Source organism: Chaetodon trifascialis, chromosome 15, assembly GCF_039877785.1.
Source record: "Chaetodon trifascialis isolate fChaTrf1 chromosome 15, fChaTrf1.hap1, whole genome shotgun sequence".
NCBI lineage: Eukaryota > Metazoa > Chordata > Actinopteri > Chaetodontiformes > Chaetodontidae > Chaetodon > Chaetodon trifascialis.
In genome coordinates, this window is record NC_092070.1 from 22206850 (window position 1) to 22228176 (window position 21327).

At 45.0% G+C, this 21327-nt stretch overlaps 3 protein-coding genes and 1 pseudogene across 3 annotated transcripts; 1 reads left to right on the forward strand and 3 right to left on the reverse strand.

The window, feature by feature from the left end:
• Positions 1–43: 43 nt before the first annotated feature.
• Positions 44–8373, reverse strand: slc4a1a (solute carrier family 4 member 1a (Diego blood group)). Its single transcript, XM_070981991.1, has 21 exons — positions 8263–8373; positions 7266–7337; positions 6983–7038; positions 5819–5931; positions 5685–5731; positions 5416–5581; positions 5196–5331; positions 5043–5112; positions 4888–4930; positions 4610–4794; positions 4312–4519; positions 3769–3972; positions 3529–3677; positions 3246–3440; positions 2882–3127; positions 2687–2776; positions 2356–2522; positions 2024–2265; positions 1758–1927; positions 1223–1396; positions 44–1125 (listed from the first exon to the last, which is right to left on the reverse strand). Exons 2-21 carry the CDS (start codon positions 7290–7292, stop codon positions 1048–1050), a joined length of 2766 nt encoding a protein of 921 aa, XP_070838092.1. The 5' UTR covers positions 7293–7337; positions 8263–8373; the 3' UTR covers positions 44–1047.
• A 3162-nt stretch (positions 8374–11535) lies between these two features.
• On the reverse strand, positions 11536–13250 carry LOC139344072 (migration and invasion enhancer 1-like). Its single transcript, XM_070981997.1, has 4 exons — positions 13143–13250; positions 12836–12933; positions 12578–12654; positions 11536–12480 (listed from the first exon to the last, which is right to left on the reverse strand). The coding sequence occupies exons 1-4, from the start codon at positions 13169–13171 to the stop codon at positions 12397–12399; spliced, it is 288 nt and encodes a 95-aa protein (XP_070838098.1). The 5' UTR covers positions 13172–13250; the 3' UTR covers positions 11536–12396.
• Positions 13251–14529: 1279 nt separating this feature from the next.
• Positions 14530–16482, reverse strand: LOC139344073 (migration and invasion enhancer 1-like; annotated as a pseudogene).
• A 526-nt stretch (positions 16483–17008) lies between these two features.
• On the forward strand, positions 17009–21027 carry LOC139344059 (GTPase IMAP family member 8). Its single transcript, XM_070981978.1, has 5 exons — positions 17009–17033; positions 17525–18199; positions 18293–19003; positions 19144–19800; positions 20318–21027. Exons 1-5 carry the CDS (start codon positions 17009–17011, stop codon positions 21025–21027), a joined length of 2778 nt encoding a protein of 925 aa, XP_070838079.1.
• The last annotated feature ends 300 nt before the right edge of the window (positions 21028–21327 follow it).

Below are 21327 nucleotides of genomic sequence, written 5' to 3' on the forward strand. Positions count from 1 at the left end.
ATATTGTATTATCAATGCATTAATAAAAAAAAAAAGACACCTTTAAAGGCTGTTTTTGTTTTTAATAAAATGAAAATCCAAAGCATGTACAGTGTTTCATCACACAAACACATGATAGGCAACATGAAAAGGCATCATAAGATACATTTACAAATACATTTTTCCTGATTATATCATCAGTACAACAATCAGCTCAAACAAATATCTCATCCACTATCAACCCATTACTGCTCATCCCATTTTATAATGATGAAAGTAATTACACGCTTAAATTAAGAGATAAGTGCATTACACTTCATTCTATACACATTCTAAACAGGTCATCTGAACAGGAAAGACCAAACTGTTCAGCAAACCATACACAATATTTCAAATGACACACAATTTAAAACCTATTTTTAGACTAAACAGGAAAGGCTACTGTATGGTGCAAAGGCAGATGTGATAATCCCACAAAAATCTGTTCATTTGTGCATATCTAAAACACTGAGTATATAAAATTTGCTTAATTCAAATAGTGGAATAGTGCTTAGGTGGAATCATGGTCTTATAATCAGCAGAGTCACTCTAAAGTTATAGTGTAGTGATGCACTAAATGAAAAACAATATTCGTAAATGGATTTATCTCACATTTGAAGTGAAGTACTTCCTATTTAAAGAAATAAAATGTTCCTCCTGCATTATGAAATAACTAAGCAACCTGATAAGAAAGTAAAGGGAAGCATTTTTAATAACTTCAAACTAATGTGACATGAAAAAATTAAATATGAGTATGAAATGTGGAAAATGAGGGAGCTGGGGACATGTTCTATATCTTGATGACATTATGGACTTCATTCCTGCTTCTCTGCTGTGTTTCATGGCCACAAACAGATTCAGCTGCATGAATAATGGATGCATTCTACAAACGAGAGGTATTTTCCTTTAAAGATAACAGAGTAATTCATATATATGTTTACAAAGGCATATTTTTAAAGACATCTGATTACTGGCAGTCAAGAATTGAGTTCATTTGTAAGTTTGTGAGTGAAACGAGTGATGTGGTGTTCATGGCAGTGGGGACTCATCGTACACATCCTTCCCAGGCTCCTCCTCAAACGTCACTTTGGCATCATCTGCGTCCAGCTGCAGCACAAACGCATCCAGTTACATATCAAATAACACGATAACGTGTGCCTTAACTTGGCTGTGTAACATGTAACAGACACAGAGAGCTACTTACACATTTCATCTCCATGACAGAGAAGAGCCTGCCAGTCATGAGCATGCGCAGAGGGATGGTGAGAATGAGAACAAAAGGCAGAGCCAGAGAGAAGGGACTCATCTTCACTATCCACAGGATAGCCAGGCACACGAGCTGGATCAGAGTGAAGAGATGCATCCGCAATGTCGACACCTGCACAAATGACAACAGACGAGAGCGTTAGCAGGGCAACACAGAGTAAAAGACTAATATGAAAATGAACAGAATGCTAATTTACATTAGAATGATTTACAGGGAGATTATCATGGGCTAAAGGACACTAAACTATAAGGGGAAATAGGAGACATAAGCCCAGGAGTTCAAGGGGCCAGGGGGCCCCTTGGACTGGTGGGCTTATACTTCCTTGTTGGAAAGTCAGTCAGATGACTCTAAAGAGATGCAAAATGGCCAAAAAAGACTGCAATGACTTATCTCCAAACATAAGGGTGTTTCACATGAAAATATATTGATGATTAGAGTGAATTTCTGAACTGTATTTGAGGAGGCTACATACCCTGGTGGCGTAGGCGTCAGAGGGATGGTATTTCTTTGGTGTAATCAACAGAAGCATCCTGTCCCACATCTGGATTCCACTCAGAGAGGTGATACCCATGTAGAGGAAGATGCCAAACAAGGCTGTCATTGGAATCATCTTCAGAATAGGTTCCATGTAAATGGAAACACCTGGAAGTCACAGAAAGTGAATGATTATTAAAGTTAAAAGGTAAATTATTGTGACCCGGCTGTGTCTGCAGCAGAACTGTAGATGGCAGCACCTACCAACCATGATGGCCACAAGAATGCCACTGATCCTCTGCTCAATCACCTTCTCGATCTCTGGTTTCGGACCCTTGGACATGACGGTGAGAGCATTGGCGTGGGTGACAGATCGCACGGTGGCAGCACTCAGCCAGGGCACCCCGAAAATAGAGGAGATGCCCCCCATGGTGACCAGGATGAGCAGATCCCAATGGAAACCGGATCCTTTCACCATCTTCCTTTCAGGTTTGCTCACAATCAGTCTGGCAATTCACAGAGAGCATTGAAAGTCTTATCTTAGCTTCACAAGTGGTATTGAAGACGAATGTATCATTATTTATAGTGTCACTCACGTAGTAATCTGGGACTCCAGGAAGATGAGGATGAAGACGAGCAGTGCTGGTACACAGCATGCGCCCATCATCCAGATGGGGAAAGGCTTCTTTTCTCCCATGGGGTTGATGAACCAGCCTCTGACTGCTGGGTTGGTCACCTCAACACCTTTTGGCACAACCAGTTTCTGCAAGGGGGCAGGATGATATTCAGTCAGCTCATGTTTAACCAAAAAAAATCACAGAATGACAAAAGCTTTTCAAAAACTTTGAGACAGACATGCCAATAAATTCTAAGATTTAGGATTAGTACTGTCAGAAATGACTTAATTCACCATGACGTAACACTCACCTGAGTGTAAGCATCCTCAATGCTGATATCCACAGCAATCATGAAGAAAATAGCAATGGGGACACCGAAATCTCCAATCAAACGACGCAGCTAGAGACAAAGAGAGCAGAGGATCCCTGATGGTCAAAATCACACAATCTGCTTAATAGCTTTCTCAATAGTGCACATTGTCCAGACACAGAGAGTTGATCTTACCCAGCCGGGGAGGAAATGACCATTCTTGAAATGGCGGAGGAAGTACGCAATGAAGAAGCAGCCAAACATCAGGCACATGGACAGCAGGGCAGTGTTGGGGTAGGCCCTTTCAATCTCCAGCTCGTGAATGCTTACATTGCCATCCGTATGGTACTCAATGTGCTCCTTGATGACCGGGTGGAAGGGGTTGTCAAGTGTGCTGTTCAGGTGTTCATAGTTCAGAATCAGAGGGTGGGTTTTGAAGATCTGAGATGGGAAGCCACAGAGAGCAAAATAAGGGACAGCAAATGATGTGTTTACAGCAGTGGCTAAAGGGAAATGATATCTGAGATGAGAAGTGGATGATGAGATGAGGTGAGGAAACCTTGATGAGCTTATTGAAGGTCTCATAGATGAAGATGAGAGAGATGAGGATGGAGAAGATTTCCTGAGTGAAGCGGGAGATGAATCTGACCAGGAAGCTGCCTTCCACGGCCACGATGATGATCACGATCACTACCAGCCACATCCCCACCCAGATACGGCCTACAATGTACTCGATGCCCTGGGACTTGCAGAACTAGTGTGGAAAGAATGAAGTAAATGAAGTAAAAGTAGCTTGATAAAGACTTATTTAGGAGTTTTGACACGTGACCACTTGTACGTACAGCGTAAAAAGCTTCCTCAAACACCAGCAGTGGGCCGGAGAAGCCGATGACAAGGACAGGCTGGGCGGCGATGAGACAGAAGATGACGCCCTGGATGCTGGTGGAGATCATAAGCTCTGACACACCCATCATTTTTTCTGTTTTGTCAGCTAAAGATAGACAACAGAAAGAATTAACAATAATATCAAAGGCCAATAAACCCCTGCAAAACATATCTCTCTGTCTGGAACTCTGTTTTACCCAGAAGCCCTCCAAAAGTGATGGCCGGAGACAAGGCAGCGAAGTAGATGAAGATGACGGCAGCGAGGACCTGAGGGTTCGCAGCATCTATGTAGTCGCTGATGTAGTGACGGTAACGGCGCTTCAGGTCCTTCACCATCCCACCGAAAGGGTAGCCTGTACGGGCCAGAGGGTCCTCCCGAGGCTTCTCTGGAGGTTTGTCAACTGGACAAGCAAACAAATAAAAGTCACATTAATATTATTTACACTGAACCTGCCCCTTTTTCTATTGCTGTTAAAATAAGGTTGTTTTATAAGCCTTTTTGTTCCTCCAGCACAGGCTACATCTGTCTGTTTTGTTTGTTTCCATGTATAGATTTCATTTGAAGGTGCTATATAATGTTAGAGCTGATGTTCTCAAGGCAAAAGCAAAGATGACCTTGCTGCTTGCCCCTCCCACCTCTGTGGCTCAGTATATGTTCTTGGAAACAATGGGGAAAACAGGGTTAGTCTAGCTGTTAGTCTTGGCTGCTGTGCACTGTAAGTATGTCACTGCATGCTGACCTTTGACGCTGTCGCCATAGGCAAGACAGGGGTCAGTGGGACGCAATCTGTCACGCAGCATCCTCCTCTGGAAGTTAATGACTGGTGCAAGCATTGCCTGATCCTGGATCTCAGTGGGAGGGATCACAACGCTGCAGTCCATGAAGTCAGCGATGGCGTTGGTCAGATCTTTGTCAGTTTGGGCCAAGAAGGCCTCCATACAGAACACCTGTGAGAACAGAAAGATTTGACTCACCTGTACAAAAGCTACTTTTCATTGGTGGGGTTGTGTGTGATGTCTTCTTCTCTTCTCTCTCACCCAGTCAGCCATGAGGGCACCCATGGCTCGGCCACTTTGCCTGTAGTCTACTCCGCTCTCGCTGGGACCCACCAGCACAAAGACAAAACGGACGGGGACGGGACTCTCCAGGGCGGACTCCATCACCACAGAGTCACGCAACCTCACAAAAGCCACCGCTGGTTTCTGCAGGAAATCCAGGACCCCTATCGAGAACACCCTCGTTTAGCCATATCCGCCCCAGAACTACATACAAAAACATGGAGACACATAACTGCATCAGATGTACATGAACATACCTGAGAGGACCACGGAGGCCTCCACGTTGTCAGTGCTGTCTCTCTGCAAAAAACAACAGCAGTGCACTAAATGTAAGCTCTGATATGTTAAGACATGATAATAATGAAAGGATGAAAATCGATTAAAAAAAGTATAAAAAACCCAAAATGTATACCGTCTTGGTAACAGAAAAAGTCTGCATCTCAATGTCTCCAGAGGGAGCAACCACTGGGCCCTCAGACTGACTGGAAGGACAGACAAAATGAGCACGTTGCACACTTTTTTATGGCATTGTCTTCTTGCAAGAGGAAAGGGAGAAACGAGTTACCTGCGTCTCAGGAGGAGAGCTCTCAGCAGGCCATCCCGATCACTGGCGCGAATCTCATCCTTGTTCAGCAGCTCATCAGCCACCTTCTCAGCCACAGCAGACAGGCTGCTGGCATTCAGGTCGAGAACGACGGCACCTGAGCGCATTTGGGTTGTTTTTAATTGGACGTATTCATCAAACATGCACTAAATTTCCGCTTCATTTGAGGTTGTAAGGGCACCTGTGCTCATGATCTTGCGGAGCTGGATCAGGCTCTTAAAGCTGAGATAGGAGACATGAGAGGGACCCCATTTTCCTGTGGCGGGGTTGAAGTTCTCCTCGTAGCCCACCCAGCGGCCAGTCTCCTGCCAGCAGCTGCCCTGGAGCTCATTCAGCTCCACATAGGCCTGTGATAAAGCAGTGTGGGTCGTTAATAAGCATACCAGCAGTTAATGTTGGTTTATATTAATGAACTTTTATATCTGACATGAGTGAAAAACGTCCACTAACTTGGGCGTCCCCTCTTGTGGTGGCGTTGGTGTTCACATTCAGATAAGCTGGGAAATAAACACAGAAAAGTGATTTATGCACAAATGTTAAAAGTCAAATCACCATCAGCTGCATGGCCTGCGAGGGGAACCTACCGTCTGAATTGCTGGGGATGATGATGGCCTCAGAAGGTGGCTCGTTCTCCTCCTCCTCCTCCTCCTGCCTCCTCCTCTCCATGTCATAGATGCCGTTCTGGTCCGGCAGAGACCTGGTGATGTGGAGAAACAGAAACATTAGGGATGAACATGAGTGCTCCACAGCAACACCTCCTGATGTCTCACCAGAGACCAGAATTTTTTTTTTACGACTGTGACATGATTCAATTCAGAAGGGAGATCAAATTTGGGATTTCTGTGAAAATGTACATAATTGTGTCTATTAGTTAAATTACTTTGAATTCTGTGATTGACTTTTAGCAACTGGCTTAAAATCCATCCAGGAAAGAGCCTCAGTTTAGGCCAATCAAATTCTCCATAACTGGGAAATTCTGCCATTCCTCCTTTGGCCACAAGAGGGCACGATTGCGCAACCTATTTCTGACCATGGGCAGCTTGAACCAGGGATTTTGTGCCCTGCGTTTAGACTATCAGGTTGCTTGTTTACGTCTCAAGGCAGAAATATTATTATCTTATTATGATATGATACTTTGTATAAAGAAATACCATCTTTAAGAAAAACTTACTGACACACTGAGACAGGAGCAACCAGCTGAGGGCTTTTCTTAACTCCAACTCTAACTGGAAAACTGCATTAATTTAGTTTTTTGGGCACTTGGGGGAAGTGTAAACAAGTTGTTGACATAACATTAACAGTTAGATAGTTACATACTCAGCAGATATGGTGCAGCTCTGGTTTGGTCTCCACCGACTCCAGGGGGAAACATCTGGCGTCTTTAGCTGCTACACATACCTATATGATCATGACCTAGTCTGCTGTTTTACTGTTATACAGTGGTGTTTACTAGAGCTTTTTCACTTGAAACAGCTGCCTGCTGCAGCCAAAAGAGGCTGAAATGCTCTGAGCTGGAGGGAAGTGCACACTCTGTCATAAGACCCATAAAACTACAGTTTAGAGCAGCTTAACTATACTGAACTTGTTTGTGTGGGTGGGAGCACTGCCTGACATGCTCAGCTCAGGGCAGGACAGAGCCCTGACCTTTTGTCTTATCAGATGCAGAATTTCAGCACACATTTACAGCTCTTATACACACTGGTGGTAGGAACACAAGTGCAGAGGCCTGAATGAGAGAAAGGACTCACAGTCTCACTGGAGAGGGGAAGGCTGAGTCATTGTCTTCATACGACATGTCACTGCCCTAAACAAGAGAAGAGTTGAAAAATGTTTAATAGAAGATATCGAGCACATCAACAGATCCAGACCAAAGCTCCAGGATCCCTTTGTTTTGTTTCAAGTTCTTGAAATGTTACCTGAGCACACAAGTGTGGAGCTTCACTATTACAGTCTGTTTTATGGCAAAATAAATGGACTGAATCTGAACGCTGAAGATGTTACACTTGAAATATCAAAGGAAAAAAGACAAACCTCCTCAAAACTGAAGTTGTTTTCCATTTATGCTTTTTAGATGTTGAGTCTTTGAACACTTTTATGCATCCCCTAAAACAGAAAAAGAGTTCAGTTCACTTTTTTTTTTTCAGGTGATTTGTGAGCACAGAATCTGGAATAAATACAGATTATTTCTGCTGGAAAAGTGAGCCTGGCAGGGTGTTGTTGCTCTCCAGGAAAATGTTTCTGAGCCACTTAAGGCAGCATCGATGTCGATATCGCCATCTACCATCACACAGCTGCTCTGAGCCTGCCTGCAGAGCCACGACTCAGCCCGATAGTCAATTAGCAGTTGAGAATGTGAACTACGTTATAGTTTTAAAAGAAGACGTACAGAGTCTTATCTCTGGGTTACACCCTCCTTCAACCAGACTCCTCTGTTCTCTTCAGGAACAGTATTTAGACTGAAATACAACAACAATATATTTCTCATGATGTGAGACTCAATTTCACCAAAAACTGAACAAGCCTGTCACTTTTTTTTTTTTTTTTTGTAAAATTACAATTGGAAATATTTCTCACATAAAACATAGTTTTTTGCACTTCCACTTCACAGTTGCAGTTGTTATGTTTGTAAGAAACAAATCTACAGCTGTGGCTGCTACATCACAGAACACATTACCGTGTAGCAGTTACAGTTTTTAACTCAGTAACGACAAGAATAGGCAGATATTTAAAAAAAAAAGACAACAAAAGCAGGTGAAATACTGCCTGAAGATAAATATCCCACATGATGTTTGAATTCTTTACAGAAAATAACATTTTCATTGTAAATGTTAAAATTATTTTCCTGGAAAATTATTTCAGCTCAAGACTTCAGTCTGAACTCCTTCTGTTACCGAACAAACATGGCAGAGACGTTAAAGGTCAGAATATGCTTGAATCCTGTCAGGGCCCATCCTGTTTGACCTCTACCTCTCGTCCAGTTGTGTCATTATGTGTGTCTGACCCCTGTCAGGGGAGGCCACACCCTTACCTGCATGCAGGTCCTCCCACCTGGTCTCTGGCACTGGGAACAGGACGATCTCTGTTCTGTCAGCCCGGACGAGCACCGGCGATAAAGTGAGCCAGGACAAACGAAAAGGGCGACAAGAGACGAGCGGGAACACCCATATGAAACTACGTCGACCCGAAGAAGCGCTGTACCCCACAACCGCTGTGGTTGCTCAGCAACCTGGCGGGGGGGTGGGGGAGATAAGGCCTGTGTGACAGAGAAGCAGCCCTATCGGCTGCAGACACCTTGAGACAGGGATATCCCAACCCTAGTCTGCCCACTCCGCCCTCCCGGCACGAACCAGGTTTGAGTTTTGGGGCAGTGAGATGAACCTGAAGCTGGACCAGCAGGCCTAACCTCATCCTGCCTGGGGGCCATATGGGGGTAAAGAGGGTAGGAAAGGGAGCAACATACAGCATCAAGAGGAGAGCATCTTAGTACGTCATCATGTTTACTTTCTGGGGATTCCCTCATGATGGGGTGGGGGGTTGGGGGGGTTGTTCCTCTGCCCTTGATTATCTTGAGAAAAGAGATGAGTTAATACATTGCTTTTTTCATTCCAGCCCTCCAGCTCACCTGGCTTGTCTCATATGTGATTCCTCAGAGTTACCAGGGTCTTTTCTGTGCATGGCTGACACACAGACCTTAATTCACCCCTTTGTTTCCTGCTTCCTGTCATGTTCTGTTGCCACATGCTGATATAAAAAGTCTTCAGCTTGACCCTTAATTAAAACAAGCAAATGCGACCATATCACACCAGTTTCAGCTGCACTTCATCGGCTTCCTGTCACACCAGTTAAAAAGAAGCCGGCTGGCCTGTTGTGCCACCTCCCTCTGGAATAACATCCCTGATGATATCAGTCTTTAAATGTCTTTAAATCAACCTAAAAACTCCGCTTTCTGCCCTCGTGCTCATTATGTGAACATTATCCTCACGGTGGGTTGGTCTCACTCTTAATGAGCTGGTTAACTTCATTACTTATGGCGTCATGTTTATCCCGCTGATGAGACGTGAACAAACAATCTGCATCTGTCTGATAACCAGTGAATCTTTCTAGCTGTCTGTCTGTTTTTGTTTCTGGTTCAAGCTGCCAAGCTGTCATTCTCTCTCTCTCTTTCATCTCCATCTCTCTCCAGTTTTCCCCTCCTCCTCCTCCTCCTCCTCCTCCTCTGTGCTGGACCATCAGCTGTCCAGGAATCTCTCTCTCCTGGTGCTGCATGGATGAAACAATCAGTCTTATGCACGCAGACATGTGCCTGTTTGTAAAATAAATAAATGTAAAAATTATATTTTAAAAAATTAGCATGCTAGCATTCCCTGATTAACACTGAACACAAAGTACAGCTGAGGCTGGTCTTACTAGTTTTGCAGGTCACAAACCGAAGTGTAGGGCTAATTTTTACCAATCCATCCAAAAATTGTTGAGATGCTTTGATGGAAAAACATCAACCTCATGGTTCACATTCACCACACAGTGAAAATACAGACGCAGACCCTACAGTGAGGGACGGCGGGCCCCCAGCTAAAGACACTGTGGCACAGGCCTGTTATCACCAGCGTGGAAGCTATCTGCTGTGTCCATGTGTCTCCACATAAAGTAGACACTCCCAGCCTTCATATAGCCATTTTCACCCAGACAGACCGTTTCACAATCTTTCGTCTTAACACAATATTTGAGGAGTTTTGTGGAACATGAAGCACACAATGGCTCTACAGACTGCACGATTTGGACAATGCGTAAAAGAGCAAACCATATGATGAACAGGAGGCCGTAGAATAATCGAGTTTTACAGGACGGGACTCAAAGCAGCGACAGCCATGTGGGTGAAAAGTGATTTGGACTTTTTAACCTGCATCTGAGGAAGCTGGAAACTCATTCACTGCAAGTTTCCAGGTTTTATTGCCTGAATACAAAATATGCAGACATATTTAGCACTTCTCGTAGGACACATCTCAATCATCACTGGAAATCATCTGCGTGTAGTACTGATTGTAGTACAAATACGTCCATATCTGGAAGGTCCACACTGAACACTTTTTATAGGCGCTGTACATTTACAAACCTCTAATTAAAAATGAACTGAGGCAGAACAGATGGTCTCTATCAGCATGAGAACAAGCAGGCTGATGCGAGTTATCACTGAGAGCCAGAGGCAGCGGCAGACCCACCTAGTCAGAGTGTAGGACTCGAAACTACACAACCTGCCGACAAGCAGCAAATACACTGTGGCTCGTTATGACTTCCCCTCAACAAAAATGGAAAGTACAGTCAACCAGTGTAACAGTTACTGAAGTGAGAGAGCTAGTAAATAGTAATACAGTCAAATTTAGAATAATTGATTCTCATTTTCTTTGTTCATAAATCTCATTTTTGTGCTCAATGGCCACTGAAGCCCCCTGGAGACGCAATGATTTATATTTGTAGCATGCAGTTAGAACCTGCATGTGTCTTCTAAACTGCAACGGCATTTCATGAACAACAGTACATTAAAATTTCCCATCATTTACTGTATAAGAATCAGTTTGCATCAGAGCAAATTGTGGAAACACCCTCCAGGGTTGTAGCAGTATTTCATTTGAATTTTCTGTTTGACTCCAGCACGATGGTATCTTCTTTCTGAGTGAGGGGATGCCAGAGGTCTGACAAAGACTAGAGACGGCAGCCCGTGCAGAATGTGGCGCCCCTTAGTGGAACCAGTGTTTCAGAGACACTGCATGACGAAATGATCTGTCTTCTGCTCCGCTTCACACACGACCTGCAGGACAAATGTTTGTGAAAATCATGATTTCCCTCCATCGATCCTGTTTTCAAATACTGCCTCAGCCAAGCATGATTTGATTGCACAGTGGCAGATATAAGATTTGGTAAAAAGGGTTAAAAGCTCATAAGTATCATCTGAAAGTCATTTCTGCTCAGGTGCAGAAAGGAATAAAAACAGCACCGTCGTAAACATCCAGTGTTCTTCAAACCAAGCAACTGTAGCCATGCAGGCTGTTAACACAACATAGACTATTGCAGTAAATAATTGGTAGTTGCCGGCCAACGAGAGCGTCATCCTCTTAATAACCACTGGATGCCTCCCATAGGAGCAGGTCTACGTTTAGGCTGCACTGCACCACCAAACCCAGTTAGGGATTCTGAGAAAACAACTGCGTGCTGTTTAAACATTGTCAGATCTCTGACATGCAAAACTAGAAGAGAAGCCTAATTATAGAGCAAACTCTCTCACAATAAGACATCAAGACAGCAGCACTTAAACAACCATCACGTTTATTCAAAGTGTACAGTTCTGACATCTGAGGAAACAATAAGAGACGAGTTGTGGAAAACGAGCCGACATCTAATTAGCGTGAGCCGACAGACCAGTGGGTGGTGGTCTTCAGAAGCACTTGTGATGATCGCTCTGGTGCTGACCAGTTTAAATTACAGAGGAGCTCATCCTTTAAAGGAAACCTGACAGCAGAACAACAGATTCAGATCAGACGTTCGGACACAGCAGCAGCAGTAAAACCATCTTAATGTTTGACGCTGCTCCAATTTGATATGGAACAAGACAGAAAAGCCAAGTTTTGCATTCACCAGGCACAAATTAGAGGACACTGCTTGTCAGTTTTCTGCAACTACTTTGCTCTTCCCGTGCATCCACAGAAAACTGTTAAGTGCATATGAGATAAATAAACAAAGCCTGGAAAAACAACAAAACAAGGTTCAGGCAGTTAGAGGACGCCAGGCAATTAGGCTGTAGAAAAATAAAAAGTGAGCTCTCTCCTACGTTTCTGCGACATCTTCTCCCCATCTCAGCTCCACTAAGGAAGGAGCTCCAGGACTGGATTTATCAGAGCGTAACCTTTAACCTTTTAGGCTACAGTCATCATTAACAGCCTGGAGCACCGCAGTGAGAGCAGAGAGGGGAGCCAGAAGGCAGAGCAGAGTTTGGTGATCTGCATCTACGAGAGCAGCTCGTGGCCATTGTGCATCTCTGTTGGGTTTGTATGAAGCGAGGTTTCATCCCGGCCCACTGCAGCAGGGTTGGGATCCAGATGTGGCCTCGGCAGCACACAGCTGCACTGGTCTGTCAGGATACTGCCGGTGTTGAAGCAGGACAGACTGAGGTTTACATGATGACGCATGGCGCACGGCTTCTGGTGATCTTCTGCGCAGGTTTCCCATCGTGAGCGTCCTGGATCGCGTTCAGGACCTGCAGCAGGAAACAGAAGCATAAATCAGAGGCTGTTATTGTTGAGATTTACAGTTATTGAGCAGTTAAATGTGTGTTCAGCCTGTATGTTACTCACATCATCGTCATATGGGAAGCCACTGGTCTCTAGCTTGGAGAAGATCAGCTGCCCGTTGATTTCAATCTCAAAGCTGCCTGCAGACGGAAAACAAAGCAGGATCACCTTCACGCTCTGGAGAGTGAACTGTGCCTTAAGTATATCTTAACACGCCGTCACATTAGTGATAAAGATCGGAACAGAAAGAGCATGTAGCGGTCACAGGTCTGTGAGCGCTACATGCTCTCCCGGAGGAAATTTTAGGCTAATGTTTCTTACCCGATCTTCCCACGAAGCCTGACACATCCGCCTCGGGAAACTCACCCTTCACCACCTGGGCGAGCTCCTTATAGCGGGGTTCGTATCCTCATCCGCCACTACAGGGAAAAAAACACACTGACTTTAAGCATCGTTAGCAGATACATGCTAATGCTACCGGCAGTCCTGCACAGTCACTAATCTTAGCTTAGCTCTGAGCTAATAATGCTAATCTATGCAGCGGTCGTCTTTAGACCCTGAATTATGGGACGAGCCCAGACACAAACAGAAGCAAAATGAAAATGAATGTAATGAAATATGTAAGTACCAGTATTCGACTTTAATTGTCACCCCCATCGCTGTTGTTGTTGCCCCGGCTGTATCAGAGGGACAGAGCTCTATGTGGTTTGGTGCGTTCACTGCTGTTACAGCAGCGCCGCCGGCGGGGCGGTTCCGAAACGTAAAAACAGCGGAAGCCAGTCAGACCGGAACCTGCAGTGAGGGAATTATTTACAATATAAAAGTTTTACTATCGGTATTCTGAGTAAATTATGCTGAAAATTCAAGGAAGGTTTCAGTGTAATTATTATTATTTGGCAATCGCTAGTAGTAAAAATTACATTTCAATAAATAATTACAACCGAAAGCATATTTGAATTAATTTAGAAGTGATTTACATTTTCAACTTTATTTTAAGAGTAAAAAGAATGTTTGCCTTTACTATCTTATTTTGAAATGTGGTACCGGAAGCGTCGTCTGTTATCGTCTTATTGTAGCTTTACGCACATTAACATAGTTATGAAACACTGACTAGGCCACATACCTGTGGTGGGAGAAGTATTGAGATCCTTTGCTTAACTAGAAGCCTCAATGCCAAATGGTAGAAATACTCAAAGGAGGTTGAGGAAATGCACTAAATCACAGCACTGTACCGAGCCTGAACTGGAGGAAAATTTTAGTTATTTTACTTTACATCTTGATATTGTTGATCTTCATGTACCTCAGTTAAATGCCTGACAATAAGCTCTGTGAGGAGACGGACGATCTGCACGTGAATGAAAGACCCCTGTGGCTGAAACCTTTTCAGCAACAGGAAAGAGCTCATCAGGGGAGGCCAGATTACTGGAGTCACACCTAAACTCACAGGGGAACTCCATTTGTTTATAGAGTGCCTGCCGGCCCCCTTTACTGCTTTTTGCCATTACAATAGGAGCTTATCTTAAGATGGGCATCATGTAACTCAAGTAACATTTAAGTGTAAATTGCATTTTCTAGAATTTTTAAGAGCTCAATACGTCCCCGGCCCTAAACAGCCCCTAAGGTCCCTGGATCACAGCATGTCGGTAAAAGGATCTCAGGCATGTAACTGGAACTGTTGAGTGTTGTTTGAATCACACTTGTCATGCAGGCTGCTGACATAACAAAGACTCACCCTGTCACCCAGGATGCCTCCCATAGCATCAGCTCTGTGTCAGAGGTGATAAATGAACAGAATGAACTCACAAAATGTGAGCAGGTGAGCTCGACAGCATCACCAAACCCAGTTATGAATCCTTAGAAAACAGATTTGTCTGACAGTCAAATCTCAGTCTTGTAAAACTGGAAAAGCCGGCGTATAAAAGAGCAATTATAAAACCTCACTGCATAATGACTCTCCCTGCACTCTGGTGCACACAGTCTGTTCATAATAAGAAACAACACTATGACATCATGATAAAGTCACAACAGCACTTAAGTAACCCTTATCTTTATTCAGTTTTAACATCTGGAGAAACAACACAAGAAGATTTCTGCAGGTGGTAACATTATCTGACCATCTGAAGAGTTTATCATTTCAAAGAAACCCGACAGCAAAGCACCAGCAATAATAAAAATAATAACATTTATGCCTAAAACTACTCCAGTCTAACACAGAAGAGCTAAATATTGAATTCACCAACCACAAATTAGATGACACTGCTTTTCAGCGTGCACCACCTTTACAGTAACTAATCTCTGAAAACATGCTTTTAAAAGTCAGCACAGAGCAGTGCAGCGGCACAACCACGAGGTTGCATTTATGCTTTAAAATGATGCATTGAAAGAAAAGTGTTAAGTGCAAATAAACCATACGGCAGTTACAGAAAACCCAGCAATGAGGCAGTAGGAGAAGAAAAAGTGAGCTCAATGCTTCTGCGACATCTTCTCCCCATCTCAGCTCCACTAAGGAAGGAGCTCCAGGACTGGATTCATCAGAGCGTAACCTTTAACCTTTTAGGCTACAGTCATCACTAACAGCCTGGAGCACCGCAATGAGAACAGAGAGGGGAGCCAGAAGGCAGAGCATCGTGCATCTCTGTTGGGTTTGTATGAAGCGAGGTCTATCCCGGCCCACTGCAACAGGGTTGGGATCCAGATGTGGCCTCGGCAGCACACAGCTGCACTGGTCTGTCAGGACGCTGCCGGTGTTGAAGCAGGACAGACTGAGGTTTGCATGACAATTTATCGACGACTTTTGGTGATCTTCTGCACAGGTTTCCCATCGTGAGCGCTCTGGATCGCGTCCAAGACCTGCAGCAGGAAACAGAAGCATAAATCAGAGGCTGTTATTGTTGAGATTTACAGTTAATGAGCAGTTAAATGTGTGTTCAGCCTGTATGTTACTCACATCATCGTCATGTGGGAAGCCACCGGTCTCTAGCTTGGAGAAGACCAGCTGCCCGTTGATTTCAATCTCAAAGCTGCCTGCAGACGGAAAACAAAGCAGGATCACCTTCACGCTCTGAGGAGTGAACTTTAATCATGTCATAACACATGGCATCACATTAACGATGAAGATCAGACAAAACAAGCCGCCTGTCACATTTCAGTGAACACTACATGATGAAACTTTAAACTAAAATGACTTACTTGTTCTTCCCACGAAGCCAGACACATCCGCATCGGGAAACTCACCCTTCACAACCCGGGCGAGCTCCTCATAGCGGGGTCTGTACCCTCATCTGCCACTACAAGGAAAAACACATAACGATAAACTATTATGTACTTTACACACCATTATCAGCAGGCATTAATTAGTTATCATTTAACGGGGATGTTGTGCCAAAATTGATTGTTTGCCAATAACTGACTCTAGTTTATGGGTGTGCAGCTGCTTTTATTTCAATCAGCCAGTCCTAACCTGCACACACACACATACCTTTATGTGGTTAACTGCGTAACTGTGGTAATAGCAGAGCAATGTCTGAATGAAACGTTTCTTGTAACCAAATAATCAGGATTGTGGCCATAGAAGTGTTTGCAGTGTAATCAGACATCACATTTACATGATTATAGGCAACAATATACTACTGTTTACAGTTTACACATGATCAATAACTGCCTGTTAGTCCGCAGAAAGCATTTTAAATGCTGCTACAGTCACTTAGCTTAGCTTAAATAGCTAACAATGCTCATCTACTTCAGGTCCGTTTTAAAGTAATTTATGATTTATGGGTCGGACCCACACGCTAACAGGTTTACTTAAACCTTACACAGAATGAAAATGAGTATAATAAAAGCTCAACATACCAGTATTCGACTTTAATTTTCACCCCCATTGTCGTTGTTGTTGTTGTTGTGCAGGTTGCGTTCACGGGACGGAGCTCGGTGCGGTTCGGTGCGTTCGCTGCTGTTATGTCAGCGCCGCCGAGCGGGGCGGAGTTTAAACCCAGTGGAAACAGCTGACACGAGGCGGAACCAGCAGGAGTGGAGTTAAAGGGCCAAACTTTGGTGATTTTAAAAGTTGAGACTTGAGAGTAACTCATTCACATTACCACTGGATCTTTGATTTAAGTAAAAGTACTAACACCAGGCTGTAAAATACTCATCAGGGCTACATAAAGAATGATAATTATGATGAAAATGATTGTGCTGAAATTGAAATTGAATGAAAAAAGAGAAATACTCAAGTAATGTACAGTTAGTGTCTGTCCTGTCTGTTTGTGTAATGATAAATTGTGAGTGGACTGTCGACCTGCAGCTGAGAGGTGTGGTTCTTCTTCTCTGCTGCATGTGCCGCTGATTACTCATTGATCGCAACCTTCAGCCTCATAAACACATAAAACACAAACTTCTGCCTGTGCAGATTTTCCACAAAGAACACGGAAAACACAGACGTGACCTGCGAATGAAGGGTGTGTGTTTTAAAATCTACCTGCTTATAGATGATGTGAGATGGCAACCAGCAAGCTGTCAGCGCGTAAGTTTTGCAAATATTCAGATTTCAGAAGCTTAAACAAGTGAATTTTTGAGGGATTTTTGCTCATAAAACACAAAGACAGGCAAACCAACATAGATAGAGAGACAAAAACAGATGATCAGAATCGTTGCTGCTTAATTTTCTGTCAAATGTATTTAATTTACTGTCATAAATGACAAAGAAAACCAGCAAATATTCCAATATAAGAAGCTGAAATCAGGGAAGTTTTGGCATTTTTGCTTCAATCAGTGTTGCTGCTTCATTTTATGTAAATTGACTAAAGGATTAATTAGCTAATTGTTTCAGTATTATACTTGCACGGTATGAAAGCCTTTGGTGTTTTCCTCCTGAAATGAGAATTTGTCCATTTGAACCAGAGCGATTTCTTCTGTGTGAGTCGACTCATTGCTCTCTAGGAAACCCTGCACAGTCTGCCTTCAAGCTTCTTTTCCCTCTTTTCCTCTCTGTGTTCATCTCTTGGTCTTTGTCAGGGGGCGGCTGGTGTACGTCACAGTTAAAGATTATCCTTCTTGGTGGCAGAAACTCTGGAAAGAGCTCAGTGGGGAACTTCATCCTGGGCAAAGAGGAGTTTGACACCAAAGAGAGGACCTCGTGCTCTCGGAGGCTGGGTGTGGTGGCCGGACGGTGGCTCACGGTGGTGGACACTCCCGGCTGGTGGTGCGACTTCAGCGCTCAGGACACATCCGAGCTGGTGAAGAGGGAGATTATAAGCAGCGTCTCTCTGTGCTCACCAGGCCCACATGTATTTCTGATTACGGTCAAGGCCAGCTCGGCCTTCTCAGAGAAGCGTCGCAGGGCCGTGGAGGAGCACGTGACCCTGCTGGGTGGGGGGGTGTGGAGTCACTGCATGGTGGTCTTCACCTCCGCTGATGACAGGCCTAAACACACAGAAGAAGAGGGGGGAAAGGCCTTCCGCTGGCTCACCGACAAGTGCAGCCAGAGGTGTCACACTATTATCTGGAGCGACGATACTGAGGTCACAAAGCTGCTGGAGAAAATCCAGAAACTCGTGACAGAAAATGGAAACAGAGTGTTTAAGATGCAGGAGAAGCTTTTACAGGTGACTGAAGAGGAGAAGAGAGGAGTGGAGGAGAGGGCTCAGCAGAGGTTAACAAGAACCAGGAAACACAGATGGCTCATGAGAGGTGAGTTCATGATAATCTGAGATGTTTTTGCTCAGTGTTTTCAAAATATTCTGAATAAATAACTAAAAACAAGCTCCATATTTCCACTTTCAGAGTGGCTGCGGCCCATTACTGATATCCGGATTGTGCTGGTGGGAGCAAAGGGTTCTGGGAAAACTTCCACGCTGAACACAATCCTGGGCAGAGAGAGCGCCGAGCGGCCGAGGAGAACGGCCCGGTGCCGGGTGGGAACAGGTGTGGTGTTTGGGAGACGTGTGACGGTGGTGGACACGCCTGGCTGGTGGATGAACTACTTTTGTGACGAGAGTCCCGCGTTCGACCGCAGGGAGCTGCTGATCAGTCTGTCTCTCTGTCCTCCGGGGCCTCACGTCTTCCTGCTGGTGATCCGTGTGGACCGCGCCTTCACTGACACCTACAGGAGAGCGGCGCAGGAGCACCTCCAGCTGATCACTGAGCACATCTGGAGCCGTGTCATCGTGCTCTTCAGTTTTGGGGACTGGCTGGGCGGCACGACTGCTGAGCGGTGCATCGAGAGCGAGGGGGGGCCTCTGCGGTGGCTCGTTGACAGGTGCGGCAACAGGTATCATGTCCTGAACAATAAAACTAAAGGGGATGGGTTTCAAGTCAGAGAACTGATTGGGAAGATTGAGGAAATGTTGGCTGGCTGCAGCGGCGGCCGGCATTATGAGATCGAGAGGAAAGCGATGGAACAGATGGAGGACGAGATGAGAAGAGAGGGGGAGAGAGCCAAGGAGAGACTGATGAAGAGGGAGAAGCAAAGACAGATGGCCAGGTCTCAGCTGGGTGAGTCAGATGCATTTAAAAGTGATAAACAATGTCAGCATGTTCTTGTTTTATTTATTTAATAAAAACTGTAATTCAGCTGATTTCTGGACACAATTCAACCACGAGGAGTTTGTTTCTGACAGATTTCTTTCCAACAGAGAAGCTCAGTCCTCTTCCAGAGCTGAGAATAGTGCTCGTTGGCAGCAGGAAAACAGGCAAGAGCTCCTGTGGAAACACCATCCTGAGCAGCGAGAGCTTCCCCACAGAAGCACAAACCACCTCCTGCTCCGAAAAGCCAGCCGAAATCAGCGGGAGGACGGTGGCAGTGCTGGACACACCAGGCGGCTTCTCCGTGACCTCTGACCTCCTCGGGCCATCCTGCGCTCTCCTCCTGGTTGTCAATGTGAGCTCCTCGTTCAAAGACACCCACAGGGAGGCCCTGGAGAAACAGCTGGAGGCAGGGGGAGGCCAGACGTGGAGCAGAGCCGCGGTCCTGTTCAGCCACGGCGACTGGCTGGCCGACACCAGCATCGAGCAGCGCATTGAGAGCGAAGGAGGGCCGCTGCAGAGGCTGGTGGAGAAGTGTGGGGGCAGATATCACGTGCTGAACAACAAACAGCGCGGGGAGCGAGCGCAGGTTACCGAGCTGATCGAGCTGACCGAGGAGATGCTGGTTGGAGAAAGGCTGGCTGTTCTTCATGGAGGCGTGTGGGGAAGTGTTTCTTCAGCAGGAGGGCAGCAGACAGACGCAGCGACGCTGTGCAACAGAGATTCAAAGGTGCTTACGAGCTGCAGACGCCAGCTGTCTAATGACTGTAAGTAAACTTTGTTCACTGACGCTTTTTCCAAACGTGTTTAGTCACTTCAGGGTCAGAGAGTTCTGGATGAGCAGTGGTTCCCAACCTGAGTGAGAGGGCAGATCTGAAGGGTTTGTGGGACAGAACTAGAATTATTTTTTCAGATATTTCACTAATCTTTGCTTTTATGAATCACTGGATAATCTTAATTCCTCTGGTCTCTAAAATTTACTGAAACGACCACTTATTGGTTTACTGAGATATAAGCAACCATCCACAATGAGTCCCAAGTTTCTTCATTTCAGAGCCATTTTTAGCTCTGAAAACAAGAGACAAATTATTTCACTGGTGTTTTGAGGGAAATCTGATGGCGATACATCAGCCAATATTCCCTTTTTACTAAAACACAACATCTAACAAACATTTGTGGCATCAAATTTGGATTTAAAGACTTCTGACAAAAATATGTACAAAGGCACGTATGTATGTTGTTTATTTATTGTTTATAAAACATCACACGTTATTCCCTCTACAGTGGCTGAATCAGTCGGCTCCACTGCTCAGACCTCACTGAACTGCTCAGATGGTGGAGGACAGATAGTGGCAGTGCCAGCAGGAAGAACAGGAGGACGGACTGGACTCACCATCCTGGACAGAGACAGCTTCATGTCCTCTTTAGCCTCTGTGCTCTCTGGTAGACAGAGGCTGAGGTGGACTATAAATCTGCCTGCCTGGTTCTCTGCTCATGATCTTCACCTGAGCCAGGTGCCTCTGCTCTCACCCAGACATCCAACAAACCTTCTGGCTTTACCTCAAACACAAAGCAGGACGCTGGAAAATGTCATCAGTGTGAATAACCTCTGCCATCCTGCACTGAGAGAGCAGACCCCCAGGAGGCCCAGCGAGCCTGGAGGTCTGCAGGCCCTGATCGACCAGTGGGACCACAGCACCCTGGAGGAGCTGGAGGCCTTCATTGACTCGTACTTCGAGGTGCTTTGGGAGCAAACCATGGGGTCGCGTCAGACCGCTGAACCTGACCGTCCCACCGCAGAGCAGGAGGCTGTCGCTCAGGCGGCTGCACGGGAGGAGGTGCTCTTATCCATCGACAGGAAGCTTTCAAGGCTAGACCTCCTTGAGGACATCAGGAGGGATCTGGCAGAGCTGAGGATGAGTCTGGAACACCGCTGGAAGGTTATAGAAGAACTCAGAGAAAAAAGTAAACAGGATGATAATAATACATGTTGATAAAGAGTAATTGAACATGGAGTCAATTATCTTCATGTGCTCTAAATTAAATCCTGTGTTTTTCTCAGTAGTTTATGTCAGGAAGTAAAAACACAATCTTGTTATGGTATTTCACCACAAGGGGGAGCTGTTGTATAGGAGTAGGTTAATCAGATCATGTGGCCACTGAAACGCCACACTTCTGCAGAGAAGAAAGAAGTTCTCAGCTCATTTCCATTTAAAGTGAAAGCAGCAATACCACAGTGTAGAAATACTCCGAAACAAGCAAACGTCACGCATGCAAAATTTAAGTACAACACT

What these genes read in the sequence shown, in the direction of transcription:
- slc4a1a (XM_070981991.1), bottom strand. Translation starts at nt 7,292, where the DNA reads ATGGAAAACAACTTCAGTTTTGAGGAG. An exon ending in CCACAAGAGGGGACGCCCAA is followed by an intron (nt 5,582 to 5,684) that starts GTTAGTGGACGT and finishes GCTTTATCACAG; the next exon opens with GCCTATGTGGAGCTGAATGA. An exon ending in CTGGAGTCCCAGATTACTAC is followed by an intron (nt 2,266 to 2,355) that starts GTGAGTGACACT and finishes GTGAATTGCCAG; the next exon opens with ACTGATTGTGAGCAAACCTG.
- LOC139344059 (XM_070981978.1), top strand. Translation starts at nt 17,009, where the DNA reads ATGGCAACCAGCAAGCTGTCAGCGC. An exon ending in AACCAGCAAGCTGTCAGCGC is followed by an intron (nt 17,034 to 17,524) that starts GTAAGTTTTGCA and finishes GGTCTTTGTCAG; the next exon opens with GGGGCGGCTGGTGTACGTCA. An exon ending in ACGCCAGCTGTCTAATGACT is followed by an intron (nt 19,801 to 20,317) that starts GTAAGTAAACTT and finishes TTCCCTCTACAG; the next exon opens with TGGCTGAATCAGTCGGCTCC.